We start from the raw sequence: 19,121 nt of genomic DNA, 5'->3' as shown, positions 1-19,121 counted from the left end.
CACAGTCGTTAAGGGTTGAGTTTTTTTTTTTTTTTCAAACAACAACTAATAAAAAAATCAGCCTTGAAACTCCGAGGTCTTTCTTTGTACTCACCGACAACATTAGGTACGCTTGAATAAATATTTCTATTCATCATCTCTCATAAAGAAAAAAAAATCATTCATGCTCTCAAATGAGACTTTCTAAAACATATCATTCTCTGAATTTCTGAATGCAGGTGTACCTAATGCTATGGTCAACGAGTGTCTTTGCCTCACATAAACTTTAGAAGAGTGTGCCCTTTAAATGTTGAGCGCTGCTCTTTAGTCTTAATCAACTCTGCAACAGTCCAAATAGAAGACTCTTTGCGCTAATGTCACTGATCATAATGAATAACACCAATGCAGGTGATTTACCACAATTTATTTTCCATTTAATATGTAACATCTTGTAAAAATTTCACGCATGTAGATATGTGAGCACACGATAAGAACACACCTGGGCAGGAAAAATAAACATTTCAGACCGGAATTCATGAAAAGCTGACTCAGTATGTGAGTGCTCAAGTGAGACAAGGTCTGTACTTGCTGTTGATTTTTTTGAATACGCTTACTTCTCTGTGCAGTTTATTATGATGCAATGGACTTCACAAATCATTGGGAAATTCAAAAGCCCATGAACTATATTCTGGCACGGCGTGCGGCTGTACATGTAGCATGAATGCGTCTGCTCTTTGACTTCTTCATTTGCGGTTAGTTCAGTGCAAATGAAAATTGTACAGGGACATGTGAATGGCAGGAATAATGATAATAATATCCAAACAAAAAAGGCAGCATAAATCTTGAAATGGGAAGTTCTCCCTGCTGTTTCCCAGTTGCGTTTATAGCCTTCTCCAATGGATGATCTCACCTGACGCAGCAGAGGTACCCAGACGAGGAGAAGTGACGAAAATACAGAATGGTTAATAGGATTAACAAATCACTGAAGTGATTCCTAATACTCCTCAAGAAGCAGAGTGGAACATTGAAAGTCAAGCCGCTGCTCAGCCTCCTTGGCTAATTGAGGATATTGAGGGTTCGATGGGTCCGAAGCTCATCAATCAATACGAATGTGCACCTTTGTACTGTATTTCCATGGAGAAATATTTCATCCTCATTACCCTGGCTCCTGGATCGTCTATGGAAGATTGAGCGTCTCTGTTGCTTCTTCCCCATTACCACTACGCATCCACACAGTCTGCCTTTTTTGTTTGTAAAGTCTGTCGACCATTTAATAGTGTGCGCTGCTCACTGGCGGAGGGAATCGGTATGGGGGAAGGACGGTGACCGGGCCCCGCTGGTAGCCGCTTAACCTCAGACCGTCCATCTCCTGAATGCGGGGCTCCAGGTTGACGTGCAGGTGAGCATGGCAGAAGTCCAGCACTGTCGGCTCACAACTGTACGTCACGGCTCTCAACTGCAGCGGACTCTAGAAGAGCCCAGAAAGCGCACAAAGGAAAGAGGCACACCCATGAGCTCTCAACTTCAGTGGGGAAAGCCTCCATTTCCACATTTTATCCACTCCAAGAAGATTTGAAATTGGCTTCAATTGCTCATGGCACTGGGCCGTCATTAATGCAGTCTTGACTGGTGATACGGAGCACGCCCCAAGACCTGAAATATGTGCTGCTCAAACACCAACTTTCAACTCGAATGATTTATATGCAAGATGAAAAGCCTTGAGCAAGAGTGCACGCATGCTTTCTGCCCTCTTTGAAATGGAATCAAGGCTCCATTTAGAAAAGTGTGCTTATTACATTACCACTTAGCTGATTCCTGCACGGGGGTATTTAGGTTTACCTGCAAGTCAGCTTGGATTTGTATCGGTTGAATGGAACAGAAGTGTGTTGTATCTGCAGCTGCTGAACTACTTTACTCACCTCCTCATCATGGCATACTGTATGTAGCTTACTGTTCCTACAGGATGTGTCGAATAATAGATCATCCTCTTCAAGTCGTAGGCTGCCACTGGCTAAGTTGTTGCAATGGCCAATTGGATAGCCGTCATTAAGGTTTTAGATCAATGGATGCCGTTTCACTTGCTTTGTCTTAATGTAAAAAATTTACCTTAATTGTATGGCTCCCCCCAAGTAAATGGCACTTAAATTTGTCATCCGTGGTCTTATAAACCATTTTACAGCATGCTACACAAGCATATTCATCAATTTTAGCCAGATACATAATAATATGGTCCATACGGCATTGCTGTAACAACAGACCTAATGGTGCCCAAGACTTTTGCACAGTAGAACATATCGCAGGCATCGAGCTGAATACTTGTATCTCCTTAATCATTGCTTTTTGGGAAAGCCCAAAAAATGGCGAGTCTGTCCAATCCTTATCATTGCATAGGGAAAAAAGCAAGCCTTTTTTTTAACACCCTTCTTTCGATAATAATTTGTAAAAATAACACCCACACATACAGAATGACCAATAATACAGATTTTTCACAAAATATGAAATCCACCATGATAGGAAGTTTTGGCCCTATGCCTGCGATATGCAAATTTCATTTTTAAGCAAACCACTGTACTTTGTATAGGCACATCAACCACTATACGACACACAATACGTACAGTAACAGACAGTTGGACAAAGGAAAAGAAGCTGATAATCAGATTTAGAAAAATCACAGACATATAATAATGCATTATACAATTTAAAATATAATGTTAGAATCAATGCGTCATTGGAGTCAGCCAGTCAGCTATTTAAATAGTGGTTTTCTTTAACGAAGACTATGAATGACTGCATCCATGATACTGTTTGTTCTTTGTTCCAGTGTCATCCCCGTTCAAGTCTCAGGAGGCTTTTCAAAGGCCCCTCATGGAAAAATGACTGCTCGCTATCACAAATGTGCAGAGGGACATCTATTATTAAAAATTCTGTCCTGGATTATTTGCTCAAACCACAAAGGGATTTACTTTAAACTAATTTGATTCTCCATTCTGTCTGTATCTAGTGTTGGTCAAGATTCACAATGCCATCAGCGTTCCAGTCCGGCTTTGTTTGCTCGCTGTTTAAATTGGAAGATTAGATGGAGGCACCTTTTTGTCTACGTCTGAACTTTGCACACTACTTTCAAAGAAGTAATGAAAAGTAAATACGCAGACGTAAAATAAGGTAAATCTCCGTGTGTCTTTATCTAGGCTTCCTTTCTACAAATTGTTGAGGAAATAGGACATCGTGGGCTTGTTTTCCCCAATTAATGGGACCGTAAAAGTCAAGGCTGTAAGTGGTGAAGTCGATATAAATGTGTTTGGTTGAAGCAATCGCCCTTTTCCACTTGCTCGACAACTGTAGCTGGCAATGCACTTCAAACCTTTATCTCTTCAACATTTCTTGCCTTGTCTGTGTAGCTTCTACATTGCACGTGAATACCGGCTGTGATCCAGAGAAGACATAAAGTAACCCGAAGTGCTGTTACTGAGAAAATGAGCAGTATTCTTTGCCCATCAGTGTTAAATTCAGGGGACCTATACATACATCTACATGCAATCACGCTGAATGGCACAAATGGCATGGGAGACATGGAATACTCTTCTGCATGTCATTCTGCCATTTAGGCTTTCTTTTAATTTTTAATTCAAAGCGCGGGTAAAGAAATGTTTTTGTTGTTGTTGTTGTTTGCTTTATGGTAGGTTTACTGAACAGCCTAAATTATCCTTAAGTGTGCTTGTGAGTGTGTGGTTGTTTGTCTTTGTGTGCCCTGCAATTGGTTAACAACCTATTCAAGGTGTGCCTCGCCTACTGCCCGAAGACAGCCTGGATAGGCACTATGTGCCTGCTTGTAGGTGTGCGGCAGAGTGTGTATTTTAATGGATAAAACCATGACTGTAGGTGTTATGGTAACGAATTCTCAGCTGTGTTGTTTGCTTGTTACTCTTTCGTCCCGTAACTCTGCGTAACAGGACAATTGGACACCCGCACAGATCGGAGTCCCTCAGTTTCACAAAAGGTTTATTTACCAAAAAGCACACGTACCTCATGATATCGAAATAGTCGGATAAAGTACGAAAAAAAGAGACATGGGGAAAATGAGTCTACGCAAACAGATCTCACCCGAAAGAGGCGAGCGGATCCAAATCGGAGAACGACGCAAAGTAACAACTCAAACACACACGAAAACTACTCAGACTGTAAAAGTGCAAACAAAGACCATAACTCGTAATAGCAAAGTCTGACAAATTGAGAGGGAAAAAAAGAGCACTGAAGAACATAGCCATTGGTGTGGAATCTGGCGTATACAATAATATAATAATATAATGGCAATGTTCCCCTGTTCCGGACGCAATTAAAAAGCCCTTGATGACAAATGGAAGTTGTGCGCAGCTGGTTGCTCCGCCCTCTTGTAATGACGGTCTTCACTACTGCAGACAAAAACAAAAACGGTAAGGCGGAGGAGACACGACAGCTACCACGACATAATGTTTGTTTGGTCCGCACCCTTTCTTATATTAAAAAGTTTGCTTCAATGTCATTCTCAGTGTCGCGCTTACATTAAGTGCACTGTCTGTGTGCACACAGCGACGTAGTGTTATTATTATTGCGTCCTCAAAATGTTTCACAGGTCTCTCAGTTATGCTTTGCGCACTTTATTCGGGACCCAGTTTAACTATTCCAAGGAAATCAGAAGAAAATTCTCTGTCACTGCAGCGTGACAACATGAACGGTCTCCTTCACACCATCACAAGAATGATACGCAGCGCCGACAGTGAGTTTGAGCTTCAGTAAACAAACAAATATCCTCAGGATAGGAAGCCATGAGATGCATGCTTGGCTTTATTATGAAAGACAAGGAGAAAACTATTACATAGAGCTCGCGTTGTTCCAGCAGTGCATCTCGCCACCTAGCAAGGGGCAATTAGCTATTGCTTCTCGATTAGCTTGTTTATTAGCCATAACATAGTGCCACATTCACGTGCTCTTTTTATATTTGTCAAATAAAGGACAACTGCAAATTTACGATCTTGTATCAAACGCACCGGTTTTGTCTGCTAGCTGAGGACACCATTTAAGTGTGCTCCAAGCCACGGCACATTGTGACTTTTCTGAAGAAAAAAGAAAAAACATTGGTTCAGTTCAGGCTCGGTTGTCATGGATGAAAGTCAGGTGCGCAAAGGTGAAGCACAAGATGTTACACATCAGCGATTTCTGTCACACGCGTACTTGTGTACCAGTTATGTGCTTCCCTGTGTGTTTGTATGCTAAAGTTAAAGTGACATATAATACACTATTTCTACCACCAAACGTTTGAACCTATAGTGCTTCCATCTGTTTAGCATTGTGCAGTTTTTTTCTTAATTAAAAAATGTAACTAATTTTTTTAATTGATTCAATAAAGTAACACTTAACGTGCTATGGCCTCGCCAATGACACTGTCCAGAGGAAAAAGTTGAGGGATGGCACCGACGCCAGAAATGAAAGCACAACAGCAGTCAAGCCGCCAAATGCTATTAAGAGTGTGAGTGTACTCTATATTCAATGATCTCTTGACACTTGATATCTTAGAGCACGTCTAACTGCGGAACATGCCCAATTCGCACTTACTGTTCACATCTTTACCTGATCCCTTTGCACTTTGTGTGACAGAGTACTCAATATTGCAGGGTCTTTTGTAGAAGTCCAAGTGATTCTTCTAACTTGTAAATCACCTTGGGTACGGATGTTTGCCAAATGTGAGCAGGTAAATTCACTGCATAAAAATCGGTGACTGACTTTCTAAAAGCCTCAGTAATGTCAAAAAATTCAGTTGACTTACATAGTAGCTGGGAATCGGTTGACGACTGGGATGCATTTATATTTGCGACACATGCGTGTATGTGTTTTAGAAATAACTATTGTGTTTTCCTCAGCGATATCAACACTTTTTTTTCCTTTCGGTGAGGGCTTCGATATGAGCGCGTCCACTCACGAGTAAAACGTCTTCATATGGAAAATAGTCAAATTAAATTGAGGAGCGTGTTGTTTTATACTGCATGCACTCACATTTCTAAATGACATTGTTTTGCCTTTCCTACAAGTCAGTCTGAAGACGACCGAGTGTGTACAGAGCCGCAGTACTCTTGTGCATCTTAGTACAAATAGAATAAAAGCCTTTTTGGCCAAGACGGCAGAGTGTGCATTTAGGTTTTAATTAGGAATATAGGGGAATGTTGGCCATTATGGGAGGACCTTTCAGAGAGGTGAGTCATTCGGTTCCACCCTGGACAGCTGCCAACAGTTGCACAGGGCTTAAAGATGCCCACATTCAATTTTGCCTGAGGCATAATCATCACATCCACAACTTTAGCTGAAGAGGTTCCACCCGACATAGGTGTATACTACACACACATACAGAATTCAATAAAATGTCTTGATTGCAGTAGCTACAGTATCAAACAAAAGTCTTTGTTCGTCTTAAGTCATTCTATAGTGAGTCACTGGCGAGTGGCCAAGGTAATAAAAAAGACATCTGGCATCACACGCATCTTTTCTTTATGAGAGCTTCAGACAAAAATCTTTCTCAGGTGCTGCTATATACATTCAGAGTGTAAAATGCCATTATATTCCTTAAAGATTTTATAATGCATGTCTTTTTTTCTTCCCCCACCCGAAGTCTGCTTCTGCATGTGCCCTTCAGCCTAAGTGACTGATCAAGGACTTCGATTTCTTAGAGGTAAAAAGTTCTCAGAAATTAAAATAAGCTATTCTTTCATTCACTCATTCATTCATTTTTTTGTTAAAGGACCTTACTTCTCTATGTAAACTCAATTTTAGTCCATCGTGTTGTTGATCAAATTGATCTGCACATTAATGGTGGGAGTAAAGGCTTTCACACGTTGAGTTTGAACATCACTTTCCCTCGTCATTAGCAAACGCAACTCACCCCCGCAGGCACTTGCTACTGACATCAGCATGAAGTGTCACAAAAGGCTCCCAAGGAATCAATGCCTCCAAACTACGTAGTGTAAGAGGTTTTCAGCGGGCACAAACCTGAGTTCCGATGCAAAAAAAAAAGCGGAAGCTGATCTCATGATCGGCTGGGCACTTCTGCGTAGGATTGCATCTACTAAGCAAAAAGTACTACGTAGTTCATTCTAAGAGTACAGATAGATGAAATTGGCATGCGTGCATGTGCATATTTGAGCGTCATATTTGGGGTTCTCAACATCCGTGCTATTTCAAGCCTTTGAATATTTTACTACACAGTGTGAATTTGAGAAATATTTTCTTGAACTAGAGTCCTTAAAACAATTGTTGAGGATCATTATCTAACAAATACATCATACCAATGCTTTAATGGTATGGTATGTTTCGAATTATTTATGAAAAACATGTCCTATTTAGCAATGCAAAGTGGGACTTAAATCATCTTTAGGGCTGACTTGGAGACAGTAGCAAGAAAGAGTCTTGCAATATCACTTTACAAAAAGTCCATTCAACTCATTTCAGTGCTTTGGGGTCATTTTGGCGCCCTATGACAGTTGGTGCTGACCTCTTTCAGTGATTTTTTTTTTTTTTTTTGTTTGAACTGCAATGCTATGAAGACTAGTCAGACGCAGGTAATGGAATTTGAATGATTCCAGAATTTGTTTAGTCGTAGTATTTTAGTAGACAAAGTGAGCCAATGGTGTCATTAATCTTTCTCAGCACTGAATAGCAGTCACCAACCTTTTTGTGCCAGTACCCGGTTTCACATGAGCACATATTTTGACAAGCATTGGAAGGAAAATACAATTCACCATTATACTAATTCTAGTTGTTTTACAGTACTTAGTGGAAGCCCTTCACATATTTCTCCAAATTTCCCGGTCTTATCTTGTGTTCCATTGATGAGACATTTTGCTAGCAAATCTCCAAGAACAAGATGCCATTTTCATTTATTCCGCCTGCAGCAGAAAAGTGCAGGAAGTGAAACTACCTTGCACCCTGGCCACGCGTCATCCCCATAAACAAAAACAGTGCATCTCAGCTTCCGTCCCAAGGACATCGTGGTAGGTGATAAGCCTTAGGCAACATGTCGAACTTTTAAACTCATTTGAAATGGTGTCACACAAAAATGAATATCGGTGTTGTATGAAATTATAAGAGGGCAGTGCACACAGAATTTTTAGCAGCATTTCAAATGCATCATTTGGAATCCTCATATCGACCCAAAATGATAGCTTCAGTCACACTTTTCAAACTGTTATAATTGCACTTCTCTATAACGTTGAACATTTTAAAAGGAGAATTATGGATGTTGCGCTTTCCTTGAAAGACAATATTTTAGCATTTGTAAATTGTTAAATAACTCCTTGTGGGCTCAGTAAGAATAGGAAGTGGAATCATTGACAAAATATACTGTGTAGACGAAACCACAAGGTTGTTCGGTGCAATACAGCAAGTGCTATAATGTTCCAAATATATTTTTAGTGACTTTAATATTCACTGTGTAATTACATCTTCCTTTTAAAGCATTTGTCAAAATAACCATAATCCCACAGATGTGGGGATTTATCATCGCCTAATGCTGCTCATCCTATTTTCTGCTCATCAGTGTTAGCAATGCATGCTGAGATTTACTTTTATTTACTGGATGGACTATGTATGAATCGACACTAGGCTTTTTCTGGGGAATGTAGATATGCATCACCCCGATACGGTGCCAAAGAAGATAGCTGTATAGATTAATTCACATTGAATGCCATACAATATGTTTTGAGTTTGTATTGTTTGATATTTCATCAATACTGAAGTTTTGGGTTTTCATCATACATCATGCATGTTTGGTTGAGCAAGATTTTGATTTCATTTGCTAACATGCATTGTGAGCACTAATACAGATGTCCTCGATGCCATTCTGCTAATCTTTATGACAAGAAAAATAAATCTGCTACATAGGCTTTTTCCCTTTGCATGGGGACCTTCAGTAATCCAATTTGATCATATGCCAGATGTTTTTATCACATGCACAAATGTATAAAACCATCTAACATACTGTAAAATGAATAGTTTGTGTGTGTGCCGATGTAAAAAAAAAATACTGCAGCAAAATTACCATTTGAATGAAAATGAACAGTGTAAGCCTCCCTCCCATGTTTAGTTTCTTTCTTAGTTTCTTGCGCTTTTTTTTTTTTAACTTTTTACATTACAGCACGAAAATTGGTCAAAGAAATGTCACTTCTTGGCTTTAAAATCTCTATAATCCAAATTTAGACTCATTGGCCACATCTTGCACACTAATGAAATCAAATTCAGGAACTCAAAGTATTATTACGCTCAGTTGACAAATGTAAACCTACAATCAACAATGTCTAGCTCCTTCTATAAGTCCGCAAAACACACGAAGATTGGTTAGGCAAACAATCACACACCCTGAAGGACCTTGTCAAGGGTGAAGAGCTGGTCCACTGTTTCAGGGCCAGGACAAAAACCACACTGCTCCTTCTCAATCTGAGATTTAACTTCCCTAGGATCATCCTCTCCAGCATGCCAAAAGAGACCTTATCAAGGAATTTGATACCTCTATAGTTGGAAAAACCTTTTCTGTCCCCCCGCTTGAAGGGCCTGTATCATATAACTTTAAACATTACACACTTAACAATAGGTTTGTATATGATTATACATCACATCTGGCCCAATAGCTATTTATCCTATGAAATATGCTACACTATTTTGATGACTTTATTTATACCCTGAAGTAATTCCCCTAGCTTTCTTACACCCAGCTTCTCACCTTTAGGCTGCTGGACCCCTTTCCTTTGGACTTTTCACTTATTGACGTAACAATATAAGGAATCTGTTGTTTTCTCGGATTGGGCAGGGCTGGTACCGAGAGTGCCGCAAAGAGCAGGAATGCTCAGAGATGGTTGAAAAGAGAAAAAAAAGGCACTTTGGGGGTGATAGGTAAAAGTTCCAAACACTTGAATTTGCATGATACCAACACAATTGGAGAGAAGACCCAAGTCCAAATAAGAGTGGAAAACAGCTCATTTATTAAGAGCAGCAATACTGGGTCGGTTTAGCAACAGCGAATGGCTTGTACACAGAGATTCGGAAGGCAGGGGACAGGTAGATGAAGTCAAGCCGAGGCAGAGAATCCAATCAGGGGCTGGCGGAGTAATAATCAGGCAGAGCAAGTCTTTTTACCGGGGCAACAGGTGTGCTGATAGTCAGGTGCAGGCAGGGTCAGAATCCAAGCAGGCAGAACAGGACAACAGGCATTTGGGTAATCGGGTGCATGCAGGATCAGAATCTGGGCAGACAGAACAGGGCAGTGGGCATTCAGGTAGTCAGGAGCAGGTAAGGTCAGAGTCCATGCCGGCAGAAAATAAATGATCTGGAGGGGACTGGCAGGAAGAAGGGCAATAACTGATTGCACCCGGTGGTGATTGGCTGTTTCAGTTGATGTGGTTGGACAGAAGGGGAATGAGATGGCTGGACAGGCTGCGACAGACACAGGCCCTTCAAAAAGGAGGACCCGCACCCTGGTCTGCCAGTCCAGAGGCACTATCCCCTCCAGTGTCTATGCGCCAGACTTCAGCTCTCATGGGAAGGTGGAACTGAGGAGCTCTCTTAAGCATCCTCCCCACTGATTCACAAGTTGAAGTAAGCAGTACCCATCACCACGATACACTGCTTCCTCCTCCTGAGACGCCAGATGTTGGACCACATATTTTTGAAAGCTGTTTGAGTTGGATAAAGTTAGATAGAAGATAAAGTTGTTCTTCATGGCCTCACCAAACTCCTCACGCGCCGGAGTTTCTGCCTCAGCAAGCGCCAGAGCTGAATCCCTTGGGGTACTCGGTATCAAAAAGGCCCATTATGACTCCTTTGTCTTGATGGTGTCCTTCATCAACAGCTTTGGGGCTTGTCATCATGACATTCACTGATCCCTTTAAGTCCATAGCATCTGTCGGCCGCCTCAACAAATGGTGGCACAGAATATGGTACACCAGGACTCAACCTCTCCTGCCTACTCTGAGAAGAACATCCATCCATCCATCCATCCATCCATCCATCCATCCATCCATCCATCCATCCATCCATCCATTTTCAGTGCTGCTTGTCATAACTAAGGTTGCTGGCTTGCTGGTACTGATGCCAGCCGTCTTCAGGCAGTAGGCGGGGGATACTCTAGACTGGTTGCCAGTCAAACATAGGGCACACAGACACTAAAAGCCATTAACACTCACAATCACACCAAATGGCAATTTGTAAAGTCCAATAAACCTACCATGCGTGTTTTTAGAATGTGGAAGGAGACTGGCGTGCCCAAAGAAGGCTCACATGAGTACAGGGAAAACTTGCAAACCGCACTCAGGAAGGCCGGGGCAAACTGGACCTCTGAGCTGTGAGGCAGACGTGCTAAGCAGTCTGCCACTGCAAGGCCTAATCATTTCATTCATCAGTCTCAGTTGTTCCACATGGGTACAATGTAGCAAATCAAAGATAGTACTGTACAGCAGGTACAAAAGAATTATGAGTGCTAGACTGACAGACTTATGTTTAATGATAATATAGTATGGTATAATCACCTCCATTCATGTTAATTGTTAAGCCGGTAGGTTGCTTTAGAGATAATGTCAATATTATGTTAGACAGGCAAGATATCACAGTATCTGCACACTATTTAGGTTCATGCAAGTGTTTTCATAAAGACTGCAATTGCTTTTCTGAGAGGGGGTCTTTTCAACAGGTTTCTCATCACATTTCTTGTCACTATCAAATTTTCGCCTATACAAAGGTCATACTACCACTAGTGATTGATATTGTCAGCAAGGTGTTTACAACCATTTGATCACTTTTTTTGGTGGTTTGTAGTAGTGTGAATCTGCACAGCATCATCATGAGAGCCGTATATAATATTTTATATCTGAGACGATGTGCAGAGCCGTTATTTTCACAAAAGAAGTTTTGCCTAGTGTTGGTCAGTGTAGAATTTATGTTAAAGGACCCGTATGGTGATATTTAAACTTTTTACAGTTAAATATATGTATGCATATAAAGGATTCAATTTTAGCTTTGGCTTATCGGGGATTTTATTTCACTTTCAATATGAGGTTTTTTGGTCGCAACATTTCTAACCAGCTCCCAGGAAAGAGAAAACATTTTGTGCCCCCCCAACCCACACAAACACACACACGCGCACACACCCTCTTGCCACGCCGACCATAAATAAGATTATTATCGACAAAAATTGTATAAGCATACTTAAAACTGTATACTTTTTAAAATTGACAAAACAAAAAAAACAAAAGTGCATCAAAAAAACCCAAGTGCATCAAAGTGCCCACCACTGACAAAGATAATGGCTGATAATGGAGAATTGACCTCTAACTTCCTTGGACGAACTAAACTGGGTACCGAACAAACCGCCCAAATTGTGACGGATGGACTTATGAAACTTTTGGAGGCTACAGGATTGAATAACGCTTTGTGCACACACAAAACGGTGCTGCCGGTAATTTGCGAGCGAAACTGAGGGGGGCACTGACATACACGCACACACACCCAATATAACCCCTTGGTGATGTTTATGTGGTAATTTAGCATCTGAGACGACAAAAACAATATGCCATTCTTTTTGCCTCACTTTCCAGTCATGTGTAATCACTTACACTCAATGAATGTAAGCATTGGATAAAGGGTGGGTTGATTGGTCATGCAGAGAAGCTAATAGTGGGGTGTGCTGACCTACTAAAAAGGCGATGTTAGGCTTTTCACACGTGTGTTCAATCAAGGGCCTGCGCAGTGAAAAGCGTCTTGAGTTTGTGAGTTGGCCGGCATAGGCGCCAGTTCACTCATGGCCCGAGGACGACAAGTGCTTTAGCAAATGGGTAGATGGAAGTCATCAGGAAGGAGATTCAGTGGGAGAGCTGCATGATGGTCCCATCTGGAGGTGAGGAGAACATGACATGTGAAGCCGGTTGCCACTTTAAAAAGAGTGACTCATAAATCTTTGGCTGTGATGAAGAGACTTGCTATTTGCCTCTTCCTATTTTGCTGTACTTTTAAAGAAGCTTGGTAGGTTTGTCACTTTGATGGTATGTTTAGCTGGTAGGCTTACTGGAGTGAGGCAATTGAAGTGCTGAGATGACGTCTTTCCATTTTTCAGAATCAAATCACTGGTGGGGCAGCTGCATGTAATTGAAATTCTGTTTTGTTTTGTTTTTTCTCCAGTTTTCACTGCGACCAGTATTAATGATGTATGGCCCGCTACTGGGCGTCGGCACCGTCGTTGGGGACCCCAGCAACAAATATGCTCTACTTAACCTTGAACTAAGATTCTCAATACATGACTCAAATTAAACCATTTTGTTCCACATAGGAGCAATGGACAGCGCTCTGAGAGCAAAACAGCCATAACCATCCCATAAAATAAAAACACTGAGCCATAAATACTGAAGGCATTCATTGGGAGTCTAGACAACAAAACAAAGACAGGTTAATATTCACTCTCCTTCTCGTTCTGGTCAGATCAAATCCTTAGAGGACTGCCTGCCTGCCAAACAAATTAATACCAGGGTTGATGTGCAGATTGACTTGATTTTGTGTGAGTGTTTTTAAAAAAAAGAACGCATATGAGGGATGAGCGATTCATGATGCTACGTTTTATCTGTGTGTTCTCTATTTAAGACAACGCACATAATACTAATTTAACAATATACAGAATGCACATACAGGACTCTGAGAAAGGGAGGATTTTCAGACTCTATCTATGAAGGTAGAGAAATGTTGCAGAGGTGTAGCCCCTCAGTCACTAATTAGCAGTATAGAAAATAGCAACGACAGTTATACTGATAATGACCTTTTCTTTGGCATGCACCTTGGATAAGGTATTCAAAATGCTCCAAAATACATAATAAATAATTTTCCCGATAGTCCATTTAAGAAGGAAGTGACTTTATGTCCTAATTCCTGGTGTCCCGAGTTATCAAAAGGCGACAGAACACAACCGAAGTCCGAACATTTGACTTTCTGAAGAAAGGAGAGCGGACAGATCAATGCATTCTATCTCGCTCTGATGAGAGGCTCTCCTCTTCTGCCTTTTATTTGCCTCTGAACCAAAAGGTTGGGTTTCACAAAAACAAGTAAAAATCATTACTTTTTTGTTTAAACGATTTTCCACAACTTGCCCAAGTCGTCGGAAATTTTAGACTCTTTTTACCAATACCTGCATGCGTGTCTTACTATCAACATGCCCAACATTTACCTTGTTAACACACCTGAAACAAATACATGTTTATACAGTATTTATAGTTTAAAATGAGATAATTTGTACATTTTTCCATCTCTAAGTGAAATTAAAAATTTGTGTTTTTTTTCAACAGTTAACAGTTGTATAATATATTTCTTAGTCTACATGTTTTTACTATTAATTATATGAGTTTAGTCTTTAAACAATATTATCCTTTTTTTTTTCTCCATTTTTGGCTTTTCCCTTCAGTCTTCTGACTGGATATTCAAAACTCAGCATCCTTCTATCAATATATTCACTATCTCTCCTCTGGGCATCTCAGTCTGACAAACCTCTAAATGTGCTGTCCCTGTGTGCTGTTTTCATTCCTGATCCTTTCCATCCGGGACATTTGCAAAGAGATCCTCAGCATCTTCATCCCTTCAACCTCCTGCTCTGCCTCCTGATTTTCTAGACACACTTATGTATAGTTTCAGTACTTGTGTCTCCTTGGCAAAAAGGATGCTATTATGTACTGTATCTTAGAGGGTACACTTTTGATGGTTATACCTGTAACTATTCCTGGCACATTTCCGTATAAATTTACAGGATTTTAAAGTGTCGTACTGCATAGATATCCCCTTGTTTAGACTGCGAATGTTGTGGAGCCACAGCTCTCAGCACCAGAGTGCGAGCTTTTCACTCCAGTCCAGTTGCCATGGCAATATCTGAAAAGAATGGGCTGTATGTCTAACTCTCATGCTGTGGAAGACAGTGTGTTGAGGGTATTCGTGTATTTTATTTGTTGTACACTCTCATTATGTGAACACTGCATTTAAGTGTCTTCTCTGACATCAAATCTTTACTATTGACCAGATAACTGACACACATGCACTAACAAGCGCACACATCATTGTGTGGCTCTAAATCTGATCTCCCCTCAAACATCGGATTAGTTGAAGAATCAACATGCTTACATTCGGACACACAGTACAGCCGATGCGATGAGCTACAAGGGTGGGGGAGAATCTGATTTGTTTGATCTCTTTTGGACACGCCTTACTTTAAAAGGGCCAAGAAGCCAACCATATGTTTACTCTAAGTGCTACAGTAAGCAAAAGCCACTGAACCTGAACCCACTTTTCTATTACGGGGGCTCTTTGATGGAGAAGGAAAAAAATGTAGTCAAAAAGACTATACAGTAGTAGTTGAGCGTGCTACATGACAACGTATTTTTATGTCGCTGCACATAATCATCCACTATTCATAACTTCAATACATTGTGTGTCACAGGACCACCATTTTGCACCGAGTCGGCCAAGTAAACAGCAGTGTTTCATTTCTTAGTCACAACATTTTACCGTAGAAAAGTCAGTCAGACAATTAATGTTAGGAGTAACTAATTCAGCTGCGGACAGGACTGTTGTCATGAATACGGGTTTCTAACGAGACCGATTTGATAAGAAAAACAACTCTTAGTGCGAACGGTCACTTGACACTGTTTTGCATTTTAATGTCAGTAAAACTCCTTCTTTCACTTGGCTGGGGTAGGCTCCAGCCACCCACGACCCTCGTGTGAATACGTTGTCAAGATGATGGACGGATAGATGGGTGAATGTTTTGTGGCTGGCTGGCATTGGACGACGTCATAAAGAAGGCGAGGCAGCCACACTGTAAGACGGCTACGGCTTCAGTAAACAAGACATTTCGCTTTCTGTTTAGCAATATTGGTTGCATTTACCTCATACTTAATAAGAAATTAAATCGCCAATGTGCCGAATGTAATTTATACGTCTATATTTAACTGTGTAAAGTAGAAAAAAAAAACATGATCTAGGTCCTTTAAACTCTAACAATGATTTCTGTATGTTGATTCCATCTGTTTTTGTAGGATTTTGTGCATGAATTGTTGAGGGTTGGAAAACAAAGGTCAATAACACCCGAGAGTGGACACTGATTGGCTGTCATTGTGTTTGGCATGACCTGATAGGCTCGTGAAAGGCAAGTTCAGGAAAATGTTTATTTTAGGCGAGATTAAAAAAGATGAATCAAATATTGATATTAATTCAAGTAATTTGTTAACTCTTTTGACAACACTTTAATATAACATAGTTACGTCATCCACATTGTCAAACCTTATTTTTAAAAATGCAGAAAATATAATTGAATTAAACACACGACAGTGTAGCAAGCATTCGTAAAACAACCATCCCCCCTGAGTAAACTAGTAGGTCAAAATTAGATGGCTCCAGGCTTTTTCCATGTCGAACTTCCTTCAAGCATTTGTGTGACTTGGTCATTTCAGCATGACAGCTTGAATAAATTAGCAAACATTCAAAGTGATTTGTTGTGAAGCAGCTGCAATGGAAGCGCTAACAAGAAAACCACTTTGCACCCACTTAGGGTTATATTTGCTGCTGCATTGTCAAGCTGTCTTAAAAATGAGAGATGAAGCAGATGGTTGCATGAAGAGCCACAGGTAACACCCAGCACATTTTTTTTTTTTTTTTTGCCATGCATCTCTCATCACTCACTCAGTATTCTAATCATCGTGGCTTTCAGCCAGACATTGTCATCGCTGTAGTGATTTTGCATGGCGCTCGCAAGAGATTAGTTGTCAACATTTTTTTTCCCTTGGATTTCCTCATCACAATGAATTGTTAGACGGTGGGCGATGCTATTGTCCTTGTTTGTTCCCTGCCTGCGCCAACTACACGGTTTTTATTATAGACAAACCACCGGCACCTTGAAATGCATCATTGCCATGGCAGATGAGTAGAAGATGATGGCATTTCCGAAAGTACCGTATGTCACATAATGATAAAGGACATTGTAAATCATGCACCCCCCCGGCCTCTGTTATGCACAATATTTGGGTGAAAATGAACATGTGCTTTGGGGCTTTTCTTCTCTCGTGATGGCTACAGGTAGACTTGCCGTGCTCTAATCGGAGGACAAATGAGCATTTTGGTTTCAGCTAAAATGATCTTCCATGGCCCCGCGTGCTCCTCTCTTCTGTCTCCTTGTGTGCCTTCCTCTGCTTAACTAGTTCCTCTGTAGCCACATCAGTTTGATGGTCCGCTTTATTAAGATAAATGACTCTTATCCAGACTCCAGTCATAATGCGTGATGTAGGTAGCTTCGTGCCTCAGCTATCACCTTGAGAAGCCTGACAGCATGTCCCCGGAGGTCACCTTGTAGAACCGCGTTCTTTGTCCCAGTGCAAATATTTGGTTAATCTGACAAAGAAGAATGTGTCAGTTTCTCTGTGTTTTTTGTTTTCTTTCATTTTTTTAGGACACGCCTCACCTGTATCTCCTAAAGCTCTTGCAAAATTGAGGGATACTAAATAATTACAATATTCAGTGAGCTTCATTTGATAATCCAACAATGCACACATCAGAGCCCTGATAACAGATTAAGGGCTGACTATTAATCTACTTCATTCACAAATCACATTAACTCCCAAAGAGGTCTCGCCTGAAAGCCGCTACCTTATTTTTAGCCCGGACAATGGGAAGACCGTAAAAAGAACAACTTGTGTCCTAGGCAGACAAAGCTGATTAAAGTTGCTGCACTAATAGAATTACATTGTTTGTTTTGTAGGGTTTTAGTTGACTCTAGCCACTTTCATCACAGCAGCTTCCCTGAGTCACTTCTCATCAACTCTTTGCAAAGTCTAATTGCAGCAATCATGTCCAGAATAGCGAATGTCCAGTCTACATCATATTCTAAGGCAAAATGGCATACAAATACAGTAGAGCACTGTACACAAATATTTTCAGGCCACCTTTGGCTTCGTTTCTATGTTTTGACCGTTTTCATTGCAATCATGCTGAAAATAGTCAATTATAATAAAGCAAAAGAACAGCAGGATTACACAGAAAATTTGAGAATTTCATTCAACTTTAAACTTTCTGTGTTGCGCATGTACTAAAGTGAGACCGCTTTTCAAATTATTAAAGGTCTGGATTGAAAACAACTGCATTCATATTCTTGTTCAGTGTTCAGTGCTTGCAAGCCTCTTACCAATGGATGTCACTTAGTAACAGTTGTGTCTTCATGCAGGAGGCATGGTGCTGGTGAACCTTGGTTCAAATAAGGCCAGCGATCTCATTTCATGGGGCAATGAGATGATTATGGATGCTGGCCACAGGGGTCTCAGAGATATTAAATGGTTTCCTCAGAACCATAGTAAAAAAAACAAGTGAACTTCAGATGAACAGGGGAAAGGGTGGAGGGTATGCATAGTTTGCAAAAAGAAGCAGTAATGATGGACAAAAATACAGAATAGTGTTGCAGAAATCAGAGAAATACATTTTCCCTTTTGTTGATAGGGTGGCCGCGCAGAAATTATAGCAGAGTGTACAAATTAAGGTGTGATGTGAAAGTCTTGGTCCATTTGGACTGACTCGTAATTGGAAATTTTCACAATATATTGTAAAAAGGTTTGGTAATCAAGTAAGTATCTGTCATTCCTTTTTCACCTGTGAAGCCCTACAAATAACCTTGACTTGACTGACTCTTTGGTGGTATTTGCCCACTTTTTGGACTTTTGAAGGATCCCCAATAGTCTCAACCCGTGCAGTGGACTATTCTTCCCGGGGTCCACAAACCCAGTGTGGATAAAACTAACTGTATAGATCGGATGATACCACTGAACAAAAAAGTGACGTAGTGACTTAGTTCACTTCAATAGCGGAGCCAAATTCTCAAGGACACTTTAACTTGGTCACAATGGTCTGGAGATCAAACCTACAGCCTCTCGGCCGGGAGATGACCGCTCTACCACCGAGCCATGCCTGGAGAGTGGTAATCTGGACTTCTTGTTCTGTCATCGCCATTCAGTGTTTACGATATTCATGTTCTCATGCATCCTGTGAAATCAGGTCATGGGTGGAATTGAACGCCTCCGATGTAAAAGCATTCATGATGTGAAAACAAAGAGATTGGAATCCTT

The 19,121-nt window shown here is 40.7% G+C and overlaps 1 protein-coding gene across 4 annotated transcripts in view; it reads right to left on the bottom strand.

Moving 5' to 3' along the window:
- Window positions 1-386: 386 nt before the first annotated feature.
- The window catches only part of LOC148430039 (leucine-rich repeat transmembrane neuronal protein 4), a 47,098-nt gene continuing 28,363 nt past the window's right edge, over window positions 387-19,121 (bottom strand). Inside the window, exon 3 of one of the 4 annotated variants that reach the window (XM_088428508.1) lies at window positions 387-1,447. In XM_088428508.1, the coding sequence (XP_088284634.1) occupies window positions 1,250-1,447 (198 nt within the window). In that variant the 3' untranslated portion in view covers window positions 387-1,249. Of the gene's footprint in view, window positions 1,448-9,942; window positions 10,238-19,121 lie in introns of those variants that run through there. The other 3 variants (XM_088428525.1, XM_088428517.1, XM_088428533.1) reach the window with 3 other exon arrangements.

The sequence above is a fragment of the Hippichthys cyanospilos genome, chromosome 1 (genome assembly GCF_059441005.1).
Source record: "Hippichthys cyanospilos isolate Australia breed blue-spotted pipefish chromosome 1, RoL_Hcya_1.0, whole genome shotgun sequence".
In the NCBI taxonomy this organism is placed as follows: Eukaryota; Metazoa; Chordata; class Actinopteri; order Syngnathiformes; family Syngnathidae; genus Hippichthys; species Hippichthys cyanospilos.
The sequence above is the reverse complement of the archived record's forward strand: the minus strand, read 5'-3'. Positions and strand labels throughout refer to the sequence as shown.